At 49.6% G+C, this 22,844-nt stretch overlaps 1 protein-coding gene across 14 annotated transcripts in view; it reads left to right on the forward strand.

The window, feature by feature from the left end:
* The window catches only part of APBA2 (amyloid beta precursor protein binding family A member 2), a 153,331-nt gene that overhangs the window by 113,871 nt on the left and 16,616 nt on the right, over positions 1-22,844 (forward strand). For 10 of the 14 annotated variants that reach the window (XM_074317906.2, XM_074317900.2, XM_019753220.3 and 7 more), the window contains 4 exons: positions 6,766-6,846; positions 7,907-7,943; positions 20,320-20,465; positions 21,413-21,448. In XM_074317906.2, the coding sequence (XP_074174007.1) occupies positions 6,766-6,846; positions 7,907-7,943; positions 20,320-20,465; positions 21,413-21,448 (300 nt within the window). The remainder of the gene's footprint in view (positions 1-6,765; positions 6,847-7,906; positions 7,944-20,319; positions 20,466-21,412; positions 21,449-22,844) is intronic. The other 4 variants (XM_019753225.3, XM_074317907.2, XM_074317908.2 and 1 more) reach the window with 1 other exon arrangement.

Genomic DNA, 22,844 nt, shown 5'->3' on the forward strand with positions numbered 1-22,844 from the left:
GTATCTTCTTTACACGTTAGCTGGTTAAACTTTTCAAATTGTGAGTCGTAGGCCTTTGTGCCTTAGGAAGTTCCACTGAGTCTGAACTTAGTTGTTTTCTATTTAGTGAATATTGACTGAAATGGAGAAATCCTCCTTTTGGAGGAACAGAGAACTGGTCCTAACGAGTCTATGCTGGGAATGGTTCCTCCACACACGAGCGGCAGTTAAACATAGAAAATGCCCCGGAAATGGAAATTTCACATTAGTGTTGGTTTCCTTTTGACTTTCACACCTTTGCTTCCTTCGTGTTTCAGACGGCAAGCTAGTTTTCTTGGAACGTGTGTGCAGGGCTCAGTGCTGAGCGTGCAGTGGTTAGGGGGACGTGGGAGAACGCTGCCATGAAGCCTGGAGGCTGTGTTTCTGCCTGGGAGGGTCGCTGTCATCAATCTCCGCTCACACAGGGCTTCTCACTTTTAAACCCAGCAGGGTGGGCAAACGTGCAGTGTGCAGCAACGTTGTATGACGTGGGAGCAGAAGCCGTGCTGGCCCCAGCCAAGTTTTAACAAGGGGTAGTGTGGATTTTCTCCTTTGGACTGGACAAAACCAAACGCATTACTCTCTAGTCGTGTGACACGTTTTGCTTTGACGGTGGAACGCCCTCCTTTCCCACAAATGGATCTCAGTGTGACATCCCGGTGTGTGAGGCGGTGACCTGGAGAGAAGAGTGTGTGGTCACTGCTGACCTCTGGGCCACCCACTCCCTTCCCTGTACCTCCCTTCCTTCCCTTAGGCCTTTGTGTCCATCGAGGGAGGTTAGTCCTGCACAGGCTGGTGGGTCACCATGCAGGGCTCTGGCCTTGAGTGGCCGCGGGTCTCATAGGCAGGCGTAGCCTACTGTTTCTTTCCGCATTATTTTTCACTTGCAGTGAAGTGCACATAACATAAAACGTACCCTTCTGACTACAGTCATACCTTGTTTTATTGCGCTTTCACTTTATTGCACTTCGATCCTGCATTTTTTACAAATGGAAGGCAAGACCCTCCTCCAGCAAAAAGACGACGACTCTCTGAAAGCTCAGACGATGGTTAGCATTTTTAGCCACAAGGTGTTTTTAAATGAAGGTGTGTTCATTGTTTTTTTGGGTGTTTTTTTTTAAGACAATACTATTGCACACTTCATAAACTACAGTATAGTGTAAACATAATAATTTTTATGTGTACCAGGAAACCAAAACGCTTGTGTGGTTCACTTCATTGCAGTGGCCTGGAGCTGAACCCACAATATCTCTGAGGTCTGCCTGTATTTTAAAGTGTCTGATTCAGTGGCATTTAGTACAATACCTTGCAACCACCGCTACTTAGTTCCAGAACAGGTTTATCACCCCGAAAGGAAACCCCGTGCTTATTAAGCCGTCAGTCCCCCTCCTTTCCTCCCCCCAGCCCCTGGCAGTGACACGTCTGCTCTCTATAGATTTGCCTGTTTTTCTACATTTCATCTAAAAGGTATCATACGATACGCGACCTTGTGTGTCTGGCTTCTTTCACTTAGCATAATGTTTTCAGGTTCACCCATGTTATAGCACCTGTCAGTACTTCATTCCTTTTTATGGCTGAATAATAGTCCATTGAATGGATAGGCCACTTTTTTTTAATTCCTTCATCCATCAACAGACATTTGGGTTGTTTCTGTCTTTTGACTACTGTGAACAATGATACTGCAGGTTTCAGTGTAGACACCTGTTTTCAGCTCTTTGGGGGTCTGTACCTAGGAGTGGAATCGCTGGGTCATATGGGTATTCAGTGATTGACTTTTAGGGAATCGCAGACTCTTATCCATGGTGGTCGAACATTTTACATTCCCAGCAGCAGTGCACAAGGTTCTGGTTATGCTCAAGTAAGAAAGATTTAACAGCCCTGAAGCTTGGATGGTTTGGCCTCTGGGCTCATCTCTTCCCCCCTCAGGCCTGATTGCGCAGGGACTGCCTTTGCACGGACGTGTGTTTGTTTGTGCCCTATCTCGTCACACAGAGGGTGCAAGGCTGGCAGGACCACTGAGTCCTGCCTCCACGCTGGAACGGGAGCTGTTCTGAGTCAAGACCTTTGTTATGTGTCTTCCCGTCCTCGATGGGTGGCACCCAGTGCAACATGGGACACACAGAACTCACTGGCTTGGGACTGGCCAGGTAGACTCAATCTTTGGATGGATTGAAACACAGAGGCCAGTTTAGAAAAATATGATTCTGCTCTGAAAGGCTGGCCTGAGCTCCCTGGATATGGCCACCCGTTGTGGGGCTCTGTGAAGAGAGTGAACGAAGCAGTGGACATGCCATGCCATCCTGGTGGCCAGTGGTGGTGAGATTTTAGCAGACAAGGCCCAGAGAACAAAGCCAGGCCCCAGTAGGGTTTCCCATGGAGGTGGCAGCCTGTCAGCCCCCTCTCGGGCTGCTGGATTTAGCACATAATGACCGGACACCCAGTTAAACTTGAATTTCAGATAGACGATGAATAGTTTTTTAGTGCAGGTGTGTTCCATGATACATCTGGACGTGGGGGTGAGGGGAGTGAGGGGAGGGTCTCCCTTCCCCCTCTCATTCACAAGCCTGCCTGGAGATGTTTAAGAGACAGGCCCACTGGCTGATTTCCCCAGTGGCTCGTCATGATTCTTTTAAACCACACATTGGCTTTGATAAGATCCAGCTACCCGCACGGGAATAACTATTATGGGATAAATTCTTTAGCTAAGCTCCCATTGTCCAGGGAAATAGCACGGGAGTGACCTGAATCGTAAGAGGAACAGAAGAAAAACAATATTATCATTTTTCTGACGCCACCATGTCAGGGGACGGATTGAAGGGCTTGTGAAAGCTGAGCCAGTGCTAAGTCAGACCTTCATTCTGGCCACGATCCCGAGGGTTATGACCTCGGCTTGGCCCTGCGGGGAGCTCCCCTCGCGCAGTGGTCCCGGCTGATCCCTCAGTTGGATGGAGGAAGGCGTCTTTGTGGAATATCCGATCAGTAGGGAGAACGATGCCTTCATAAACACGGAACAGGAAATGATTGCACGGAAGGCTGTCACCTCACTGTCGCTTCAGACTTGGGATTTCTGTGACATGGAGTCATGTGTGAGAGGCAATAGGACAGTCCGGTGGGGAAATTGTGACATGCTGGGTTTTGAACTGATGCTCTGTCCCCAACGTGAGCTCGACACTGTGTCACTAATATGCTTGTCATTCAGAAGGGCTTTGAGGACAGATGGCATGTGCATGAGTGGGTGTGCACTTCCTGGCTGCTATTTCATGCAGAGCAATGTGGGTCATGTTGCCGTGTTTTCAGCGTAATCAAGTGGACAATATCAGAATTGACACTTTAAAAAAAATGCTAGCTTTAGTGTCACCAACTGCAGCCAAGATAGTTATTAGAACAATTCATTCAGATTAGAATATTTTTATTACAGCTGTCCCCAGGGCTGGCAGGTCATGACCAATCTGGGCCACACGATGGTGTTGTTCTCAGAGCCCCGTGGGGGTTTGGGGGTCGGTGTCCCCACCACATTTGCACATTTCACTACCCACCCTCTCTGGGGGTGTGGCCATGCTGATGGGTTCCAGCTGATGGCACTAGAGTTACAGAGAGAAGCACGTGACCCTTCTCTACCAATTGGCCGTGAGCACCGAGGTGGCCCTGGCCAGCCTTTTATTTTGAGAGGTGCCTGGCTGCTGTATCTTGGGGAGGCCATGAAAGGATTTCAATAACATCTTTGATCTGAGATGCCAGGAGCCCCAGGTCCACGTGGGCCTCTAAGCATGATAATTTCAGACGCTGTGTCCCATGATGCCCAGCCCCCAGCCCTCCCTGGAGATGAAAATTACAGCACCAGATGGGCCTTCCCAAGGAGACGCAGCACAGCCCACCCTCCAGCCTCTGAAAACAGCACTGCTGCTTTGCATGAGCTGTGGTTGTCATGGTGATGAGTGGTCGGAGGAAGTTAGAGAAGCTGTGGGGAGAAGTTGCCATTGGAAGCAGATGTGGTCACCACATACTGTGACCCCACACTGGGGTGTCCGACAGACGGGCATGGGGGTGCTGGCATCCAGCCTAGCTGGGTCATGAGCCCTGCTTGAAGCTGCACAGCCGCTGGCCAAGCCCTAACCCCGTGGGGCTGCGTCCCCCAAAAGGGACACCTTTTTGATTTGCCAAAGGCGCTGGGAAGAGTCTGTTTCCTACAGCTGTGTCCCTGGCTCGGCCAGAAATGTCAGGTTAGCCCGAGCTGTGACATTCATCGAAGGGGTGTTGTCTCCATTCACTTGGGCTGCTAGAACAGAACACCACAGACTGGGCGGCTTACAAACAACACAAACTCCTCTCTCACAGTCCTGGGGGCCGGAAGGCCACGACCAAGGTGCCGGTAGATCCAGAGTCTGGTGACGGCTCACTTCCTGGTTCCTAGACACCCGCCGTCTTCCCTCGTGTCCTCACTGACTAAGTGGACATAGCCAAGGGCCCAGACAACAGAGAGTGGTCGGGGGAATGTCCTGAGTTAGTTTTCCTTACGGTGGATGGGAACAGCATCTGAGGTGAGAGCTCCTCTCGGACCCTTTGGGAGACATTGCCTGGCGTGCCTGGGCCGTTGTGGGACGTGCAGAGCCAGGGGGCATTGGGAAGCTACCTAGGAGTTCGGGAACAGACCTGGCCCAGTGGGACCCTTGCAGAACTGGCCAGCCAGCCAGGCGCAGCCCTGCAGGAAGGGGCCGTGAGCTCAGCTTGGCCAGCACGATCCACTGGGGAGAGTCCCCAGGGGGACCAGTGCCCTCGTCTGGGGAAGGATGGGTTCAGCTACTAGGAGGGAGGGCTGTGACGGAGGGAGGCGCAAGCCAGCAGGCCCGGAGCCCCGGCTTGCGACACACTAGGGCAGCCGGGTGAGGGCAGCGCCCATCTGCGTGGTCTGAGAGCTCCGGGTTCAGGGGTGCTGACAGTCCTTTAGGCTCCCAGCAGAGGGGGGCAGGGACGAACCAGACATCTGACCTGCCGGGGCCTGAGCTGCACCCCTGTACCCCTCCTCTCCAAGGAAGCCTCATTCCTTCCTGCAGCTTGAGCCCCGGTTTCCCTCGGGATGTGGCGGGATGTTTCCCTTCTTCCCGTGTGTACAAATCATCCCCCTCCTTAAAGCCTCGCCCGCGTTTCCACCTCCCATCTGAGCCATCCCCCCCCACTCCCACCCCCACTGACACCCACTGGTGTTGCTGTCACGGAGGGGACACACAGCTAATAGGAATCTGTTGCCTGTCTGGTGTCTCACCCTCCTGCTTCCCGCAGTGCCAGGAGGGTCGCCCCAGGTCTGTTCATTTTTCTCTTAGCTTCCTAGGGAGATTGAGTCAAGGGTCATGTTGGTGACAGTATGGGACAGGGAAGGGAAGTGGCAGGGACACCTTGCTGTGCCTCCTAAGCCTGTGGGAACCTGGCCCTTAGCGCCTCTGCCCTCTCGCCTGTAAAGCAGGAGTGGGAATATCCATCTCCATGCGGGAAGGGATGTTATAAGTAATATATTTATTCACAAATAAATATAAATACCTACGTATAATACGTATTTGTAACATGAATACAAATTTACTTATAAATGTGACTCATCATCGTCATCGTCACATTGTTACTGTTTGATCATTTATTTCCAGAAAGTTCTGGAACTTGGCTTAAGATGCTGGCTCACCAGAACCCCCTGTGGGATTTGAACGGTGATTTTAGCATTATGGAGCTGGCTTTTCTCGTCTGGGTGGTACTAGGCAATAAATAGAAGGCAATGTACCTAAACTTTAAATCTTGTTAATTTGAAGTAAAGAAATGTTGGTTCAATGTCTTGGCATGTCCTTGGGGCATTTTATTTTCTCCAGTAGAAGATTGCCTAATTTGCATTAACTAAAGAATTTAGAATTTGCATTAAATTAAGAATTTGGGTTGTTGTTTTTTTTTAAAAGAAATAAGACTTTAACCCTTGCATATGGTTGACGGGAATGTAAAATGGAGGTTCCTCAAAAAATTAAAACTAGAAATTACCACATGACCCAGCAATCCCAGTTCTGGGGTGAAAGCAGGGTATCAGAGATACATCTGCCCACCCATGTTCCCTGCAGCTTTATTCACATCACAACAGCCAAAAGGTGGAAGCCACCCACGTGTCCATCAAAGGATGTGCAGATAATTAAAATATGGTCCGTCCATACAGCGAAATATTATTCCACCTTAAAAGGAAGGGAATCCTAACACCTGCTACAACACGGGGGAACCTGGAGGACATTATACCAAGTGAAATAAGCTGGGCACAGAAGGACAAATCCTGTCTGATGCCACTTCTGTGAGGCCCCCTGAGTAGACAATTTGATAGACATGTTGGTGGTTACAGGGGCTGGGGAGGTGGGAGTGGGACAGTCTCAGTTTGGGAAGATGAAAGGGGTTCTGGGGACGGATGGTGGCGATGGTCACACAGCAATGAGAGTACTTTAGTGCCACTGAGCTGTGCACTTTAAAATGGTTAAAATGGTAAGTTGTATGTTATGAGTGTTTTACCACAATTAAAAATAATCACGAATTAATGAAACTAGAAAATAGGATTCAAATCACGTTTTAGAAGTGTAAAAGTGTACGTGTTCACTGCAGAAAAGTTTCCCTGATGTTGCACACACACACACACATGCGTGTTTTGCAAAATTGTATTGCGTCTCCAGTTTGGTGTCTTGTTTATTTTTCTAACGTATGAGAACCCCATCTTTACCTTTCACTTCCCGGTTCCAGGTTTGCAATGGTTTGGAGCAGCCGAGGAAGCAGCAGCGTTCCGATCTCAATGGACCCGTTGATAATAACAACGTCTCGGAGGTAATTTTTCCACGGATGAGGGTTCCTGGCTCGGGCCCGTGTTGGGGCTGCCGCCCTGTCGTGTCTGCTCGCCCCCAATGAAGTTCTCATCCCACCCAGTGCCTGTGGGCCCGGGGGGCCGGTCGAGCAAAGTGGGGTGTCCCGTAGCAGGATCTAGTCGTGGAGGAGGAAGGGCAGCCCCTCACCACATGTGTTCATGTGTTGACGATGGCATGTCGGGGGGGGTCACTGGTGCACCCCGCTTTCACTGAAACTCATTCTCCCCATTATCTGACATGTTCTAAACCGGGGTTCCTCAGTCAGTAGTGGCAGTGCTGGCATTTGGGGCCACATAATTCTTCGTTGTGGGGGGCCGTCCTTTGTGCGGTTGGATGGTTAGAAGTCCCTGGCCTACCCGCTAGATGCCAGCAGCATTCCCCCCCCTCCACCCCAAGTTGTGGCAACCAAAAATGTCGACAGACATGGCCAAACCTTCCCTTGGGGACAAAAATCATCCTGGTTGGGAACCACCGTTCTAAACCAACAACATGGTTTTAAAGAACAATCCCACGTAAACTAATACTGCCACAGTGGACGTTATTAAAATGAAGCCGGAAGCAAGAATTCCCCTTCGCCTTTTCTGGACGCCATAGTTTGGATATGTTCTGACGTTGATGAAATCACTGTGGCCACCCCTGGAGTGGTGTCCTGTGTCCTTCATGCCTGGCCATCCTCACGCCTACCAGTTGGAGAACCACTGGGTTGTGGGGTCTCTAGGACCCCTTTTAGCAGTGGCGTGCCAATGTGAGTGTCCCCAGGTTTCAGATGGTAGCCTTTTGTACCCACCCCATAATTCATTTTTGTGGACATTTATGGAAGCAGATTTTCCATTGGGAATTAATTACAGGCGCCCCATGAGATTACAGGTGACTGGACGAGACTGGATTACTGTACGGAGCTGACAGCAGTCAGCCACGGCGTTTAGTGTCTCCCATCATGGGACTCACCTTAGCCTAGATCGGGTGGGCCACCTGCTTACAACTGTTACGTTTCTTTTTCTTTTCTTCGTATTTCCTAACAGACAAAGAAGGTGGCTTCGTTTCCAAGCTTTGTGGCTGGTAAGTGACTCCGAATTTTCTCTCTCAGGAGCCAGTTGCATTTTGATCTCAAAGCGTGTGGTGCTGTTCCTTTTGGTTTTCTCCTGCAAAGCTTGTTTAGAAAGCACGGTGGAGACAGCGCTCTAACAGGGCAGGATGCCTGCACGTCTACGCCCACATTGGGTGGGTGGGGTGGGGACCCGGTTGATTGGGGAATGGTAGACCATCTCATCTCATTACACCCTCAGTAATAGCCTCACATGACACTGATGATTTAATTAATAGATTGAAATGTGTCCGTACAGGCAGCTAATTGTGCTCTGACACTTTTGATTGAGGGTAGATATAATTGCAACAAATTCAAGCTGTTGTTGTCTTTTCAGACTTCATTTTCTTTCAGTCTCCTGCCTTTTCTGAGGGGGTTAACGTGGCATTTCAGCATTCAGTGAAAACCCAAACGGGTTGGTGTCTTCTGTGTGGAGGTTTGGTGTGGGGGGCAGGCCGCTTACCTCGGAAGTGCATCTGGTAACCTTGGGGCTCCTTTACGAGGTACCCCAGCACCACAGCCTCTAAAGTGGGATCTTTCTCTTTGCCGGAGGGTGTTTCCTACCCTTGCTAATGTGTTATAATAAAGGGTGTGAATATTATTAATTCTTTTAATAAGCTGCTAATTAATTTTTATGACTATTTATGGTAGCAAAGTAAGTTAATCTTCAGAAATAAATTACTTTAAACCTTTCTTACCCTGTTTTTATTGTTACCTTTATGACAGTGTACTCTTGCATTCATTCTTTTTTTTATTCCCATCCCTCCATGCCTCCACCCCCCACCCCCTTTGGCAACCATCAGCTTGTTCTCTATATCCATGGGTTTGTATCTGTTTTGTTTATTCATTTGGTTTGTATTTTTAGATTCACATAAAAGTGGAATTGTATGGTGTCTTTTCTCTGTCTGACTTATTTCACTCAGCCTAATACCCTCTAGGTCCATCCATGTTGTCTCAAATGGTAAGATTTCATTCTTTTTATGGCCGAGTAATATTCCACTGTGTGTATGTATGTATATATATGTATATACATACATACTTATCACATTTTCTTTATCCATTTATCTATTGATGGACATGTAGGTTGCTTCCATATCTTGGCTATTACTGGGATACTGTAGGGAACGTAAGGGTGCATATATTTTTTCAAATTAGTGTTCTGAGTTTCTCTGGATAAAGACCCAGAAGTGGAATTGCTGGGTCATAAGATAGTTCTATTTATAATTTTTTGAGGAACCTCCATACTGTTTCCATAGCGGCTGCACCAATTTACAATCCCACCAACAGTGCACGAGGGTCCCCTTTTCTCCACATCCTCACCAACACTTGTTTATTGTTTTATTGATGATGGCCAGTCTGACAGGTGTCATGTCATATTTCATTACGGTTTTAATTTGCAATTCTCTGATGATTAGTGACATTGAGCATCTTTTTACATGTCTGTTGGACATCTGTGTGTCCTCTTTGGAGAAATGTCTGTTCAGGTCCTCTGTCCATTTTTCAATTGGATTGTTTGGGTTTTTTTGGTGTTGAGTTATAAGAGTGTCTTATATATTTTGGGTATTAACCCCTTGTCAAATATATCATTAGAGGACATCTTCTCCCATTCAGTAGGTTGTCTTTTCATTTTGTTGATGGTTCCTCCGCTGTGCAAAAACTTTATAGTTTGATGTAGTCCCATTTGTTCATTTTTTCTTTTGTTTTCCTTGCCTGAGGAGATACATCCAAAAAGATGTTGCTAAGAGAGACGTCAGAGTGTTTACTGCCTATATTTCCTCCTAAGAGTTTTATGGTTTCAAGTCTTACACTTAAGTCTAATCCATTTTGACTTTATTTTTGTATGTGGCATAAGGAAGTGGTCCACTTTCATTTTTTTTGCATGTAACTGTCCAGTTTTCCCAGCACCACTTTATGAAGAGACTGTCTTTACCGCGTTCTATGTCCTCTTTGTCACAGATTAATTGAACTTAGATAAGTGAGGGTTTACTTCTGGGCTCTCCATTCTGTTCTATTGATCAATGTGTCTGTTTTTGTGTCAGACCATGCTGTTTTGATTATTGTAGCTCTGTAGTACACACCAAAATAACTTCTCTTTTTCACAAACAAAACATTTGATCTCGTTCTCAGAGCTCCATTTGCTTAGCGTGAGTGGGGATTAGACATGTTTTCAATTCTGAACATTATTCCCCATTGGAGGTTTGTTATGGTTTCTCTGAGTAGTGCTTGAAAGAGCCATAGGAATTAAAAATGAATTCTCCCTGGACAATCCACATGGAACTTTTCCCTTTTCTGTCTACACTTCCCTCTCTGCAGTGGAAGATTTCTTGTGAATCCTTCCAGAAACTTCCTGGCCATATACAAGCCTACATATAGAGCATTTGCTTCAAATAGACGTTGCACTGGCCACTTGGCGTATTCATTTCTTGGTAGATCATGGAGATGACAGCCATACATCCCCCTGATTATTTAAGTGGCAGCACAGGATCCAGTGGCTTCACGTACGATGGGGTGTTATCAGCCTGCAGTCAGTGCAGCAGCGAGCGGCCGCGTGGATGCCTTTGTGTTCAGGGATCCTTTCAGAGAAGCGGTTCCCTCGTGAAGCAGGGTTACAGGCCAGCAGCACACTGGCTCAGAAAGAGATGGCCTTCCCCAGAGGGAACAGGTTACACGGCATCTGAGAGAGGTGGCTCACCAGCCCTGTGCGCCAGCCAACTGTGTGGTCGTCACCGCCGGCTGAGGGGTGAAAGGCGGTGACTTGTTTGCTTCACATGTGCGCTTTCCATCCAAAGTGACGCCAAACACTGTTTCATGTTTAGAAGCCGTTTGTGTTTCTTTCCTCTGCAGCATCTCTTTCCTTTGCCCCTTCCTTATTGGATTTTTGGTTTTTCTTATTGACTTGTACTACTCTTTACATATAAAGGAAATAAGCCTTTCGATTTATATTGCAAATGCTTTTCCCAGGTTACCATTGTCGTGTAATTTTTTGCACCTTTTTTGCTTTGCTGAACCTCTTATATAGTCAAATGTATTCGTTTTTTTTCTTTGAGGTTTCTCAATTTTTGAGATTAGTATAACCTTCACACACCTAAGATTATTGTTTGAAATAAAGCTTTATTCTAGCATGCTTATGACTTTATTTTTAAATTATTTAAATGTTTAATTTATCTGGAATTTCTTTTGGTATATGGATTAGAGGAACTGTTACATGTTAAGCATTTTATTCCACTAGCTAATGAGTTGTGCCCAAGCTATTCCATGAATCTTTTCCTCACTGACGTGAAACGCTGCCTTTATCATACACAAAATTGCCATGTGCACCTACGTCTGTTTCTGGATCTCTTACGCTGATTTGCCCTTTCAAGTTCCAGAACTAGGCTTCTCTGTTTATCAGGTATTTACACTGCGTTTTATTCCCTGGTATGGTCACTTCTTGTCCTGCGACCATTGTTCCTGTTCAGAAATTTCCCGGGTCCTTTTATATATTTAGTTTTCCATAGAAACTTTAGAATCAGCTTATCTAGTTACACTCACAGTTCCTGTTGGTATTTTTATGGTATTTTGCTTTATTTAATGCATACCCTGCATTAAATGTATCTATGTAGGGGAAAGTGTCAGCTTTACAATACAGAATCTCATCACATCGGGACTTGTTTCCATTTATTTAAACTTGTCTGTCTTCATGAATAAAACTGTATTTATGAAAATTCAGCACACATGTTGTTAGTTTATTCCTTGGTGTTTGTTCCCTTTTATTGTTTCTGTAAATCTTTTGTTTCATTCTTTTTTTTCTCACTTGTTGCTATTTGTAGCTACAAAGAAAGCTATTGAGTTTTTTCATATATTAAATTTGAAATCACTGCCTTCATGAATTCTCTTATTTTTTAAATTGATTTTTAATTGTTTTTCTTGGCCCCCAGTGAGCTCCTGGGTTTTCTTGGCTTATAATTGTACCCTCTCCAAATAAGAATGATTTTTGCCACTTCCTTTTGTGTTTTCTGTTATTGTTTTCTCTTGTCTAATTGGGTGGAGTAGAGTACAGGGAACAATGTAATATATGATATACAATAGTGGCATAAAAAATGACACCTTTTGAAAGATCCATCCATTTAATTATTTTATCATAGAAAATTACAAACATATATACAACTAGAGAGAATAGTATAATGAACTTTGTGGTCTCACCAGCTTTAGTATCTACCTACTTGTGACTATTGTTGATTCGTCTACACCCCTATCCTCTCCAAATTATTCTAAAGCAAAATCTCAGACCTCGCATACCCTCTTTAAATGTTTCAACTACGTATCTCTAAAATACAGAGACTCTATTTAAAAAAATTCATTCCAGTACTTTCATCAGTTGTATCAAATTCATATCAATACTAAAATAAAATGACCAATTCTGCATATCATTAAACCCCAGTCAATACTTACATCTCCCCAGTTTGTATTGTGCTTGGGTGAAGGGCGTCCAGATAAGTAAGGGCCATACGTTGAGATCGGTTGACGTGTTTCCCGATTTTCTTATGTCTCTTGTTTCATCAGTTCTCCATCCATCCCTCTTTTTTCTCTCTTACAGTTGTGTTGTTGTTGTTGATGGTGTTGTAGGAGAACCTGAGTCATTTGTGCTACCGAGTCCCCTGCACGCTGGACGTTGCACCTTCGTGGTATTGTTCACCACGATCCTCTGTCCTCTGAGTCCTGGAAAATGTCTGGGTTTTAGGTAGAGAGGGACTTGAGCAGAATCCGTTTGGTTGTGTGGGGCCAAACACCTTCCTAGATATTCTTGTGTCCTTCCATCAAAAGGCTCACGCTGTCTGTCTCTCTTTTTGTAGGACTAGCAGCCATTAAGGATGATTGTGTCGGTCCATTCATTGATTAGAGGTTGCAAAATGGTGGGATTCTAATTCAATCATTTCTTCTTTAGCTGGAAATCTTTAGCTGGAATTCTTCCATGCAAAGAAACTTTCCCTCATCGAGTGTTTGGCTTTGCTGAGTACAGTTTGTATAGGAAAGGCAGGTTACATGCTTGATATCTTCCCTTTATTTAAAAATTTTAAAATTAATGAGTTTCTCTAACAACCTCTGAAGATAACCAGTGGGGTTTCGTACACAGTCACCCAGAAGTCTTGAGTGGAAATGTAGTTGTTGAGTTGCAGTGTATGGCTAACGTTATCCTTAGTGACCGTAGTTTGGCTCTACTCTGCCCGGTGCTTGAAGCTGGGCCCCAAGTCCTGTCCGTGTGACCCCACAGTCTGATAGCCTCCTTGCTTCCCGGTATGACTAGATATTTCAGGACCATCTTCACCATTTCTTGCTTCAAGACTAGACCAGTTATTTCTCCAAGCAGAGCCGGGCAGTCATGGAGACCATAAACTGGGCACCGTTGGGTGGTCATTGCGGCTGAGTTGGTCAGATGGGTAGGAAATGCATAGACGTGTGTAGGGAGATGGCCCCCAGTGAGCGTCTGGTATTCAGGACCTTGGGTAACCCCCGCCCCTTGAGAGTAGGCTGGACTTACTGACTTGCTTCTAATGAATGAGAGTATGGCGGAAGGGGTGGGGCTATCACTTCCAAGGTTAGGTTACAAAAAGGCTGTGACTTTTTTCTTGATCTCTCTTGCTTGCTTGGTCGCTCTGCAGGCAGCAAAGTTGTGAGTGGCTCTGCCAGGTGCCCACATTGCACAGGACTGATGTCTCTGGCCAGCAGCTTCATAAGTGAGCTTGGAAGTGGATCCTCCCGTGTTCTAAAAGGGCTGCAGCTCTGTGAGCCCCTGAGCCAGAGGCACCCAGCTTCCCAACCCATAGACATGGGGATAATACATTTGTCATGTTAATTAAGCTGCTAAATTTGGGAGTCATTTGTTATGTATGAGGTCAGACAATTGAGTTCGCGAACTCATCTTAGAAATGGTGCTACACACCTCATTGCTGAATATCACTACGGTCACCTTCAAAGTCCTCCCCTTGGGAAGCTATGCACTGATGTCAGTGCCTAGTCCACCCTTCAAAGCTATTTTGGAACTCTCTTTCTGGAATGGCCCATCAGAGCTGTCGTCGTATTTACACTTAGTGTCCTGAATGGCATCAAAATATCTTCCTTTCAATATTTCCTTTATCTTTGGGTAAAGAAAGAAGTCACTGGGGGCCAGATCAGGTGAGTAGGGAGGGTGTTCCAATACAGTTATTTGTTTACTGGCTAAAAACTCCCTCACAGACAGTGCTGAGTGAGCTGGTGCATTGTCGTGATGCAAGAGCCATGAATTGTTGGTGAAAAGTTCAGGCCGTTTTCATCTAACTTTTTCACGCAGCCTTTTCAGCACTTCCAAATAGTAAACTTGGTGAACTGTATGTCCAGTTGGTACAAATCATAATGAATAATCCCTCTGATGTCAAAAAAGTCATACCTCGTGTGTGTGTGTGTATAATATATATATAGTGTGTATATATATTTAGTGTGTATATATATTTAGTAAATATATATATATATATATATGTAAATAAACTGCATGTTTTTGAGGTAAAACGCGTTGTGATTTATACTGACACTTTGTCAGGACTGTGGGATTTTTACATTTGCACCGTCTTTTTCCTATGCCCCAAACCCCTCATTTCCCATTTCTCCTGTTCCTCTCCTGTTCCTCAACAGAATTCCTCATTTCTCCTGTCCCGCTGGTCCTATGAGTGTCAGAACAGCAGTAGCAACATCAGCAAGGCCATATGATTACAGACTCAGTTGTGACTTTTGTCTTTAGCGTTTACCCCACGAGGAATGTCCCGTCGGAACGACTGTGTTTTCAGATGAATTCAGAATCGTTCGTCTCTGGGATCGTGTCACACGTGGGCACACCTTCAGATTCATTTTTCTTTTCATTCTTACGAATTTGCTTTTCTCATTTAATTTTCTTGTATAATTATATAAAATCCGTGGCTCTAATGTGAAATATACAAAACAGAGCGTCTGCGAAGATGTCTGGCATCTTCCCTATGACCGATTTCTGACATTTCGTGTCTTTTTATTGCAGGCATCCCTTCCGCTTTCTTAGGTAAATGGCAATGAGTTAGACGCCCTCTTCTCCATCTTGCTTGTTTCACGTACGGCTAACCCCTGGAGGTGATGCCCAAATTCCCCACGGCACAGGGTGCTCTGCACTCCCCTCAGGCCTCCACTGGCTGCCTCTGCAGGAAGACTGCGGTGGTTTCCAGTGTTCTCGCTATTACAGATACGCTGCAGTCCGTCCTCTCCAGGGTCCCCTCCCCACGGAGGAGCAGCAGCTCCCTCTCTCCACTCCTGTGGGTAGAACATCCAGAGGGAATCCAGCCTGTCGCTGTCTCCCAGGCCCCCTCGTCACCCTGGCCCACACCATCATCATCACTCACTCACTAGGTCTCCTGCAGTAGCCTCCCAGCTGCTCTCCCTTCTGCCTCTCTGCGGCCAGAGTCACTTTCTAAAGGCAGAGTGGTTGGGCCCTTCCCGGCAGTGACAGTCCAGGCTGTGTCCCCAGAGTGCTCTATTCTGGCTCACGCTTTCTCTGTAACCTTGGCCTGGCCCCCTGCTGCCCCCCCCCCCCCCCCGCACCCAGGCAGTTGGCACAGTTTGTAGTTCTTCTCAGGTGCTGTACTCCCTGCTACCCCAGGGCCTTTGCACCTGCTCCCGCCTCTGCCTGGAAAGCTCTCTCCACCTTTCCCTTGATGGCTTGTTGATTCCTTTTCATCTTTCCGACCTCAGCTCAAAGGGCAGCTGCCTCCAGGTTCCTCCCAAGGGCAGACTCCCCTGTTGCTTCTTCCTTGGAACTGTGCCTTTTATGACATTCGCTGAGGGCCACCCTGATGCATTCATTTTGTGACCGTGGGACTAACGTCAGCCTGTGAGCTCCGTATTGTCTGTCACAGCGCAGGTCCTTCTGTGTGTGGTGGGGGGAGGGGGGCGGGAGGGTGCTCAGAAACGCTTACTGAGCTCCTGAACTGGTGATAGTAATTTGGGGCAAAGCCGTGTGACTCGACGTGGACTGTCCGTATTTGTCAAGTTGGGACGCTGAGGTCTGCTGCGTGGGGTTGTTGAGGACTCGGGGGAAGGACTCCCTAGTTGCAGAGACCTGGGTGTAATGGGGGGGGGCTGTACCCCAAGGCCCTCTGGAAGCACACCCACACTCCCGGCCGCGCCTCCAAGCACAGGCCTGAGTTCGTGAGACCACACAGGCAGCCGGTCATTGGAAGCTCTGCCCACCGCCCCCCTCAGAAGGGTTCCCCCAGATGTAGCAGGGACGAGTGCCAAGGCATGGTTCTGGGGACCTCCCAGCCCTTCCCTGCTCAGAGAGGTCGGCAGGGCCTCGGGCTCTCCAACGGGGGGTTCAGACGAAGGCTTCCTTCAGCAGGAAGAACCTGGGGTGCCGTATTCTCCTTGTCCCCGCTGTCCAGACACGTTCTGCAGACACTTGTGTAAGTAATGTACGTCATAAAAAGGAGAAAGCACTCTCTGGGGAGACAGGATCTCTTTTAACCCACCATCTTGATTGTTTTTCCTTCTGTCTCTCTCGGGTGGTCTCAGCTTAGGGTCAGTTCAAGAGTTGACCCCAAAAGAACAATTTGTAATCAGACATGCAGGGCCAGCTCTTTTGGGGTTGTAATGAAGCTGCATTTCATGAGTGCAGTTGAGAGTCTCTGTCTATGAAACTGAACCCACGCCCCATTGGCTACTCTTCCCTGCTTCCAGGTTTTGTTCCCTAGTATGTGTGACTGGCAGGCAGGGTGCTGGGGGTACCCTTGCACCTACTGTTTCCTGTTTGACCAGAGCCCCTGGCGGAGGTGCCCATCGGTCTGTTGTAACAAAGGCCTGAATCCTTCGTTGGCCTCTCCCCAGGGAGCAGATGTCCAACGGGTGTGGGTGGGTCCCCACTGCCTGGGATGGAGCACCCTTCACACACAGGAGTCTGCGCCCCCAGGTGGGGTCCCTCCAGGGGGAGATGGGTCTCGAATCCATCTGCTCAAGGATATGAATTGAAACAGGACCGTGAACCTCAGAAAGGTCCGCTGAGCTGACCAGGTTCTGGCCAGAGGAGAATTCAAAGATGCAGCCTCGGAAGGTGGGATTTGATTCAGAAAAGAAAGCCTCTGCCCGACCCCAGAGATGGGGGTCCAGGGGGTGTCATGCAACTCCACCCCCCACCCCTCCCTAAGCCCCCCACCCATCTTCACCCCCGCCCCACCCCATGCCCCATGGATAGGACAGGAGGACACTTTTCGAGGACCAGGCCCTGGGTGCTGGCTGAGGATGTGGGGCGGACCGTTACTCCAACACTTCCTGCGCTTCCTGCAGAGAAAAGTGACGCCATCTACTGGTCAGTAGTGGTCACTGCAGGGAGGCAAGCGACTAGCCCCATTGTAGGTGACTCTAGGCAAATGACAGACATTGGGATCCATACTCACTGGAGAGGACTAGGCTCTGAAGGGACGATGGCTCAGTCAGAAGATCCAAGGGGCAGGCTGCTGCCTTGTGATTGACACAAGTTGTCTCTGTTGGGAGTGGCTTCTGCCTCCCACAGCTGATAACAGGCCCCAGTACACCCACGTGTGGACCATGGCTGCTGATGGGTAGACAAGGAGGGGTTCCTCCCTACGGTGTGTGTGTGTGTGTGTGTGTGCGCATGTGCATGCATGTGTGCATGCATGTGCATGCGTGCATGCGTGTGTGCGTGCATGTGTGTGTGTGTGTGCTCTACATTAAGTCCTCACTTAACATCGTCCATAGGTTCTGCAACTTTTAAGCAACATGACATATAATGAACCCAGTTTTCCCACCGGCTAATGGATATAACCAAGAGTTAGGTTCCTCTGGCATCTTGTCAATATTATAACGAAACGATGTTGAATAAAAGGACGGAATTTGAGGACCCGCTGGACAGATTCCAAACCCACTCTGGCTTCATTGATGCCGAATCTCTGGGGGGGGTTCTGGGACTCTCGGGGCTCGTTGAGCTCTGCGGGGACTCGGCACAGTGGGGCTGGTCCCTCCCTCCTCAAATGACTTCAGCTTCAGATGTTCTAAGTGACCTGCCACCTCCCACAGCCCCATCGGGCACAGGGTTTAAAAGAGGTCCCTACCACTTTGCACCTGGAGCCGGGAGGTCTGGGTGGTGGCAGTGGTGCTGCCCGCCTTCCAGATGTGGCCAGCTTGGGCTCTGGTCCTCGTTGTCACTTAATGTCAGCATCACTGTGGTGTCCCGTTGCTCTCCGAGCCTTAGTGCCCTGTCATGCCTGCCACGGGCCCAGTGAGCATATGAACTGCCCTTGGGCACTGCCACCTGTCACTGCTGTGGCCTCACTCACCTGGCACCTGACGCCCTGCCTTGTCACATGCCGCGACTTGACTTTTGAGCTAGATGCAAATAAAAGCTAAGCATTCACTACTTAATGCCTTGCATGTTATATGCTTTTAGCATGTATGAAACTCATACTATTAATCTTTGTGAAAACTCTGTTGAGATAAAAATCAGGAATCCCTCCCCACCCCCGTGCATTTTGCTGGTGAGGAAGTTGAGGTCCCCAAATTAGATGGCCTTCCCAAGGGCACCAGCCTGTCCAGCCCAGCTGGTGTCAAGCCCATCTCACTCTTGGTCTCTGGATCCCCAGGCCTGCCACTGTGACCCTGGAGAGCTGTCCCTGCCTCCCTCAAACGTCTGGGGGCTGCTGGGGGAGGCTGTCAGGGTCAGTGGGGAGAAAGGGGGGTCCCCAGGACAGTGCCATCAGGAGGTGGCTGGCCTGGGGCAGGGACCTGCCTGGGCCCTTTATCGTCACATGAGGGGCATTCCAATGTCACAGTACTTGGCCTTGCTCCTAAGACTGCACAGAACTGGTGTTAGTGCAGGAGCTGCAGCTCCCGCGTAAAGAAGACATAGTTGCCACGTGGCATCTGTGACTTCCCAGCGCCTGGGTTGATCTGCAGCAGACAGCTTCCAGCTAAGGGACACAGGCTGCGGTCGGTTCTGGAGCTTTCGCTTAAGGTCGCAGAGCTGAGGTTTGTGCAGAACCTGGGAGGGAAGCCCAGGTGCCCTCCCAGGCAGCCGTGGCTCTGTGTGCCATTTCCCCGGTGGTGCAAGGGGGACTAAAGTCACAGACAGTGGTTCAGAAGAGTTGCCTGGATCCCGTGTCGGCCTGGGGCCAGCTGTCACTACTCAGGTGACAATCATTCACTGCGCAGCCTGGGGTGGGGATGCCCCCGGTTTTGTAGCTAAAGCTTTCCTGGCGCACAGCCCGTTACGTACATACCGTCTCTGGCCATTTTTGTACTGCAAATCAGAGGTGACTAGGTGCCTAGAGACGTCAAAGCCTGAGATATGTCCCATCTGGCCCCACACAGGAAAGGTTTGCTGACACCTCGCTGCCTGTCCAGTAGGGAGCCACTGGCCACTGTGGATATTTATGTGTAACTTATTAAGATAGCTTAAATTGTGTGTTTTTTTAAGATCCTGTGCTATTCTCTCTCTCTCTTTTTTATTGGGGAATATTGGGGGACAGTGTGTTTCTCCAGGGCCCATCAGCTTCAAGTCATTGTCCTTCAGTCTAGTTGTGGAGGGCGCAGCCCAGCTCCAAGTCCAGTCGTCATTTTCAGTCTTTAGTTGCAGGGACCGCAGCCACCATCCCATGCGGGAATCGAACCAGCAACCCTGTTGTTGAGAGCTGGCGCTCTAACCAACTGAGCCATCCGGCTGCCCCAAGATCGCATAAAATTATAGAAGTCAGTTCTTTGGCTGCACTCGCCACAATTCGAGTACTCAAAGCCATGCGTGGCTAGTGGTCCCCATATGGGATAACACAAAGATAGAACATTCCAGATCGTGGCAGGAAGTTCTGGGGACGGCCCTGGTCTAGAGGCAGCAGGTGGGACCAGGGCCATGTTCGGCGTGGACCTGGGGTATAGTGGATGCGGGGTTCCAAACAGGCTCCCACAAGGGCTGCAGGCGAGCAGGGGCCCCACGGCACAGAGCGGAGGTGAGGCCCGAGAAGAATCGGAGGGCAACAGGCAGGTTCTGTCACCATCCCGAGTTCCAGAGGGCTCGGAAACGCTGCCATGTTTGGGACAGGGAGCGTCCGGGAACTGCAGCATGTGGCTGTCACTTGGGAGGCTGAGCTGCCTCTAGGGGCAGCTGCCTGGGGTCCCGGAATTGCCCTCCTGACACAGGTTGTGTGGCATTTTTCTGGTGCGAGTGTTGATTTTGTGGAGCTACATGCACCACTCCCCGAGGGGTAGCAGGAAGTGGGCTGGCTTCCCTTCTGGCTGCCACCTTTCCCTTCGTCCGCTGTCCCTGCTGCCCTGTCCCTCCGCCTTCTGGGGAGATGCTGACTGGTCCCCCTGCAGTTCCAGGGCCCTGCGAGCCGGAGGATCTCATTGATGGCATCATCTTCGCTGCCAACTACCTGGGCTCCACCCAGCTGCTCTCAGAGCGGAACCCGTCCAAGAACGTCAGGATGCTGCAAGCGCAGGAGGCCGTCAGCCGGGTCAAGGTAGGCGTGAGCTCGGTGGGGGGCACTCTGCAGAGGGCAGGGGGCCGGGGCCGGGCACAGCTCTGACCCCACGGCCACCGGCAGGGACAGGGGGAATGCCTGTGGCCCCGGCGAGGCCAAGGGAGACTTTGGCCTTGGGTGCTGGGGCCACAGGGGCAGCTTCCTCCTTCCTAAGGAACCGCCACTGGGCCACCTGGAAACATGACTTGGGAAAAATGCCAGTCATGAAATGTGTTAGCGTGTCGTCTCATATCCCAGCCCCACAGCATGTGCGTTTGGGCGCCACTCAGAGTAAAGGGGAAACAGAGTCACGTTCTATTTCAGTTCATGACTCAAGGAGAACTCAGACATACTTGCCATTCTGGGTGCAGGTGGCATCGCTTGGTTTTGAATGGAGGTGCGGCTGGGCAAGAAGATGAGGCCAAACCTGCAAGCTGCGGGCCAGGAGGAGGGGCTGGGTGGTCTGAGTGCTGTCCCCTGGGCGCCACGGGGCCGGTGGCTGCTGCTGCCCCCTGGGGACAGTGACAGTACCAGCCCCCTCCTGTGTCCTCACTGAACACTGAGGGAAGGGATGCCAGGCATGAGCCCACCATGGTGGTCAGGAGAAGAGAAGGAACCATGGCCCTGCCTGCTGGCGCCACATGGCGGAGGCCCCAGGCCCTGCCGCTCGAGACCCCAGTCTGCTGCGCTGCCCAGGAGCCTGGCGCCCTTCTGCCGGCCGATTGCATCTCTCCCGTCCTCAGTCTTGCCCTCATAGATCCGGGTGGGTGTCGGGAATTTCCAGCACGTGGGGGACACGTGGCCCACCGAGGTGCTGGCTGCCTGCCTGTCCCCTGGGCACACGGTCTCAGTCCTGGGGTGTTGACCACAAGACTGAAATAACTGCCACGCCTTCCTCCCCTTGGCGCCTGTCCACCTGTTTTTCTTTTCTCTTACACGCTGCTCAGAGGATGCAAAAGGCCGCCAAAGTGAAGAAAAAAGCGGTGTGTAATGTAGGACCGTGGCGTGTGCTTGCGTTTCTGTAGCTCATTCTGTCCCGTGGCGGGGGAGGGGCCATTCCACTAGGGACACACGCATCATAAAGTGACGATGGTTTTTCCTCTTCCCTTGGGGGGTAAATGCTAGGTGTCTGAATGACACCACAGTCACTTCTCTTTTTGTGAACCACCCACTTACAGAAGAATTTAATCATTGCCCCCTTTTGCATTTCCGTGTTAGAGGCTGTGTGCTAGAACGTGCTAGAACACGGTCAGTGCTGTGATGCTGCTGTTTTACGTAGATGTTTTTAAAGGTGACACTTGATACGACCGTGCGGTGCAGTTAGTGCCAAGGCTGCCTGTTGAGAAGTGGCGAAGTCGTTCTGATATGTACAGACTCGTGAAGGTTAACTTACTAAATCTGGCCGATGAGAGGTTCGGTTTACCCATCAGGGGCCCTCTGTTGAAAAGTTCCTGGAGAATGGGCAGACTTCCAAAAATTGGGTTGACCTTCCATCCTTTGTCAGCCTAGATAATGCTGGAACTTTCTAACTACCCTCCTGATACAACAAATACCAAATGCCCGAGGTCGGGCGCTACCAGCTGGCACTGGCTTGTAACTTAAGCCCCAGGAGGTCTGTCTAGTTCTCCATCCCTGCCTGGGACACCGTTTTCTGGGGATGTGGCCAGAGGACCCTGTCTGGGGCTCCTTTCCCCCTGTGGTGACACTTTTCTCCCTGTGACATTTGCTCTTGGCCCAGCGACCTCGCCTTTGATTCCTTCAGACCTGCAGTTGGGGTGTACCTCTCCCAAAGAAGAGGGGCCCCTCACCCACAATCACCCAGCACACCCCTGAGCTGCCCAGGCAGCTGGAGGGCAGCTGGAGCACGGCCGTCACTGTGGACGGCAGCCTGGAGTAGACGCAGTCAGAGCAGCCTCAGTGCTGGCCAGGCCCAGCCGATGGCCTCCACGAAGGGCTGGGGTTCCTTCCAGGCAGCGAGATGCTCAAGATCCTTGCCGGGGACCCCTTTTCTGGTCTGCACCCAGCTGGCCAGGTACATAATGATGGGAGCTGCGCCGTGAGCCTGGGACCCAGGAGTGAGCAGCGTCCCCGGCAGAGAGCTACCCACCCGCAGACTCACTGGTGACAGTAGGCTCAGGGCCCCCATCCATAGATGTGTGTCCCCCAATGTCTAGTGTCCCTCTGTAGATCCATGCTATCAACGCTCCCCCTTTCTCCCAGCAGAGAGCATGATGGGGAGACCTTTCCCATTCCCTGTTATTGGCCAGGTTTCAGCATTATCCATTTGTCCCCCAGCCTGAGCCCAGCCACCTCCCAGTTTGCCCCTCTCCTCTGCTGGGGTGTATCACAGCGCTCGCGTTTCCTCCAAAATCGTCACGA

The sequence above is a fragment of the Rhinolophus sinicus genome, chromosome 13 (genome assembly GCF_057876585.1).
Source record: "Rhinolophus sinicus isolate RSI-liver-muscle chromosome 13, RSI-T2T, whole genome shotgun sequence".
NCBI classification, from domain to species: domain Eukaryota; kingdom Metazoa; phylum Chordata; class Mammalia; order Chiroptera; family Rhinolophidae; genus Rhinolophus; species Rhinolophus sinicus.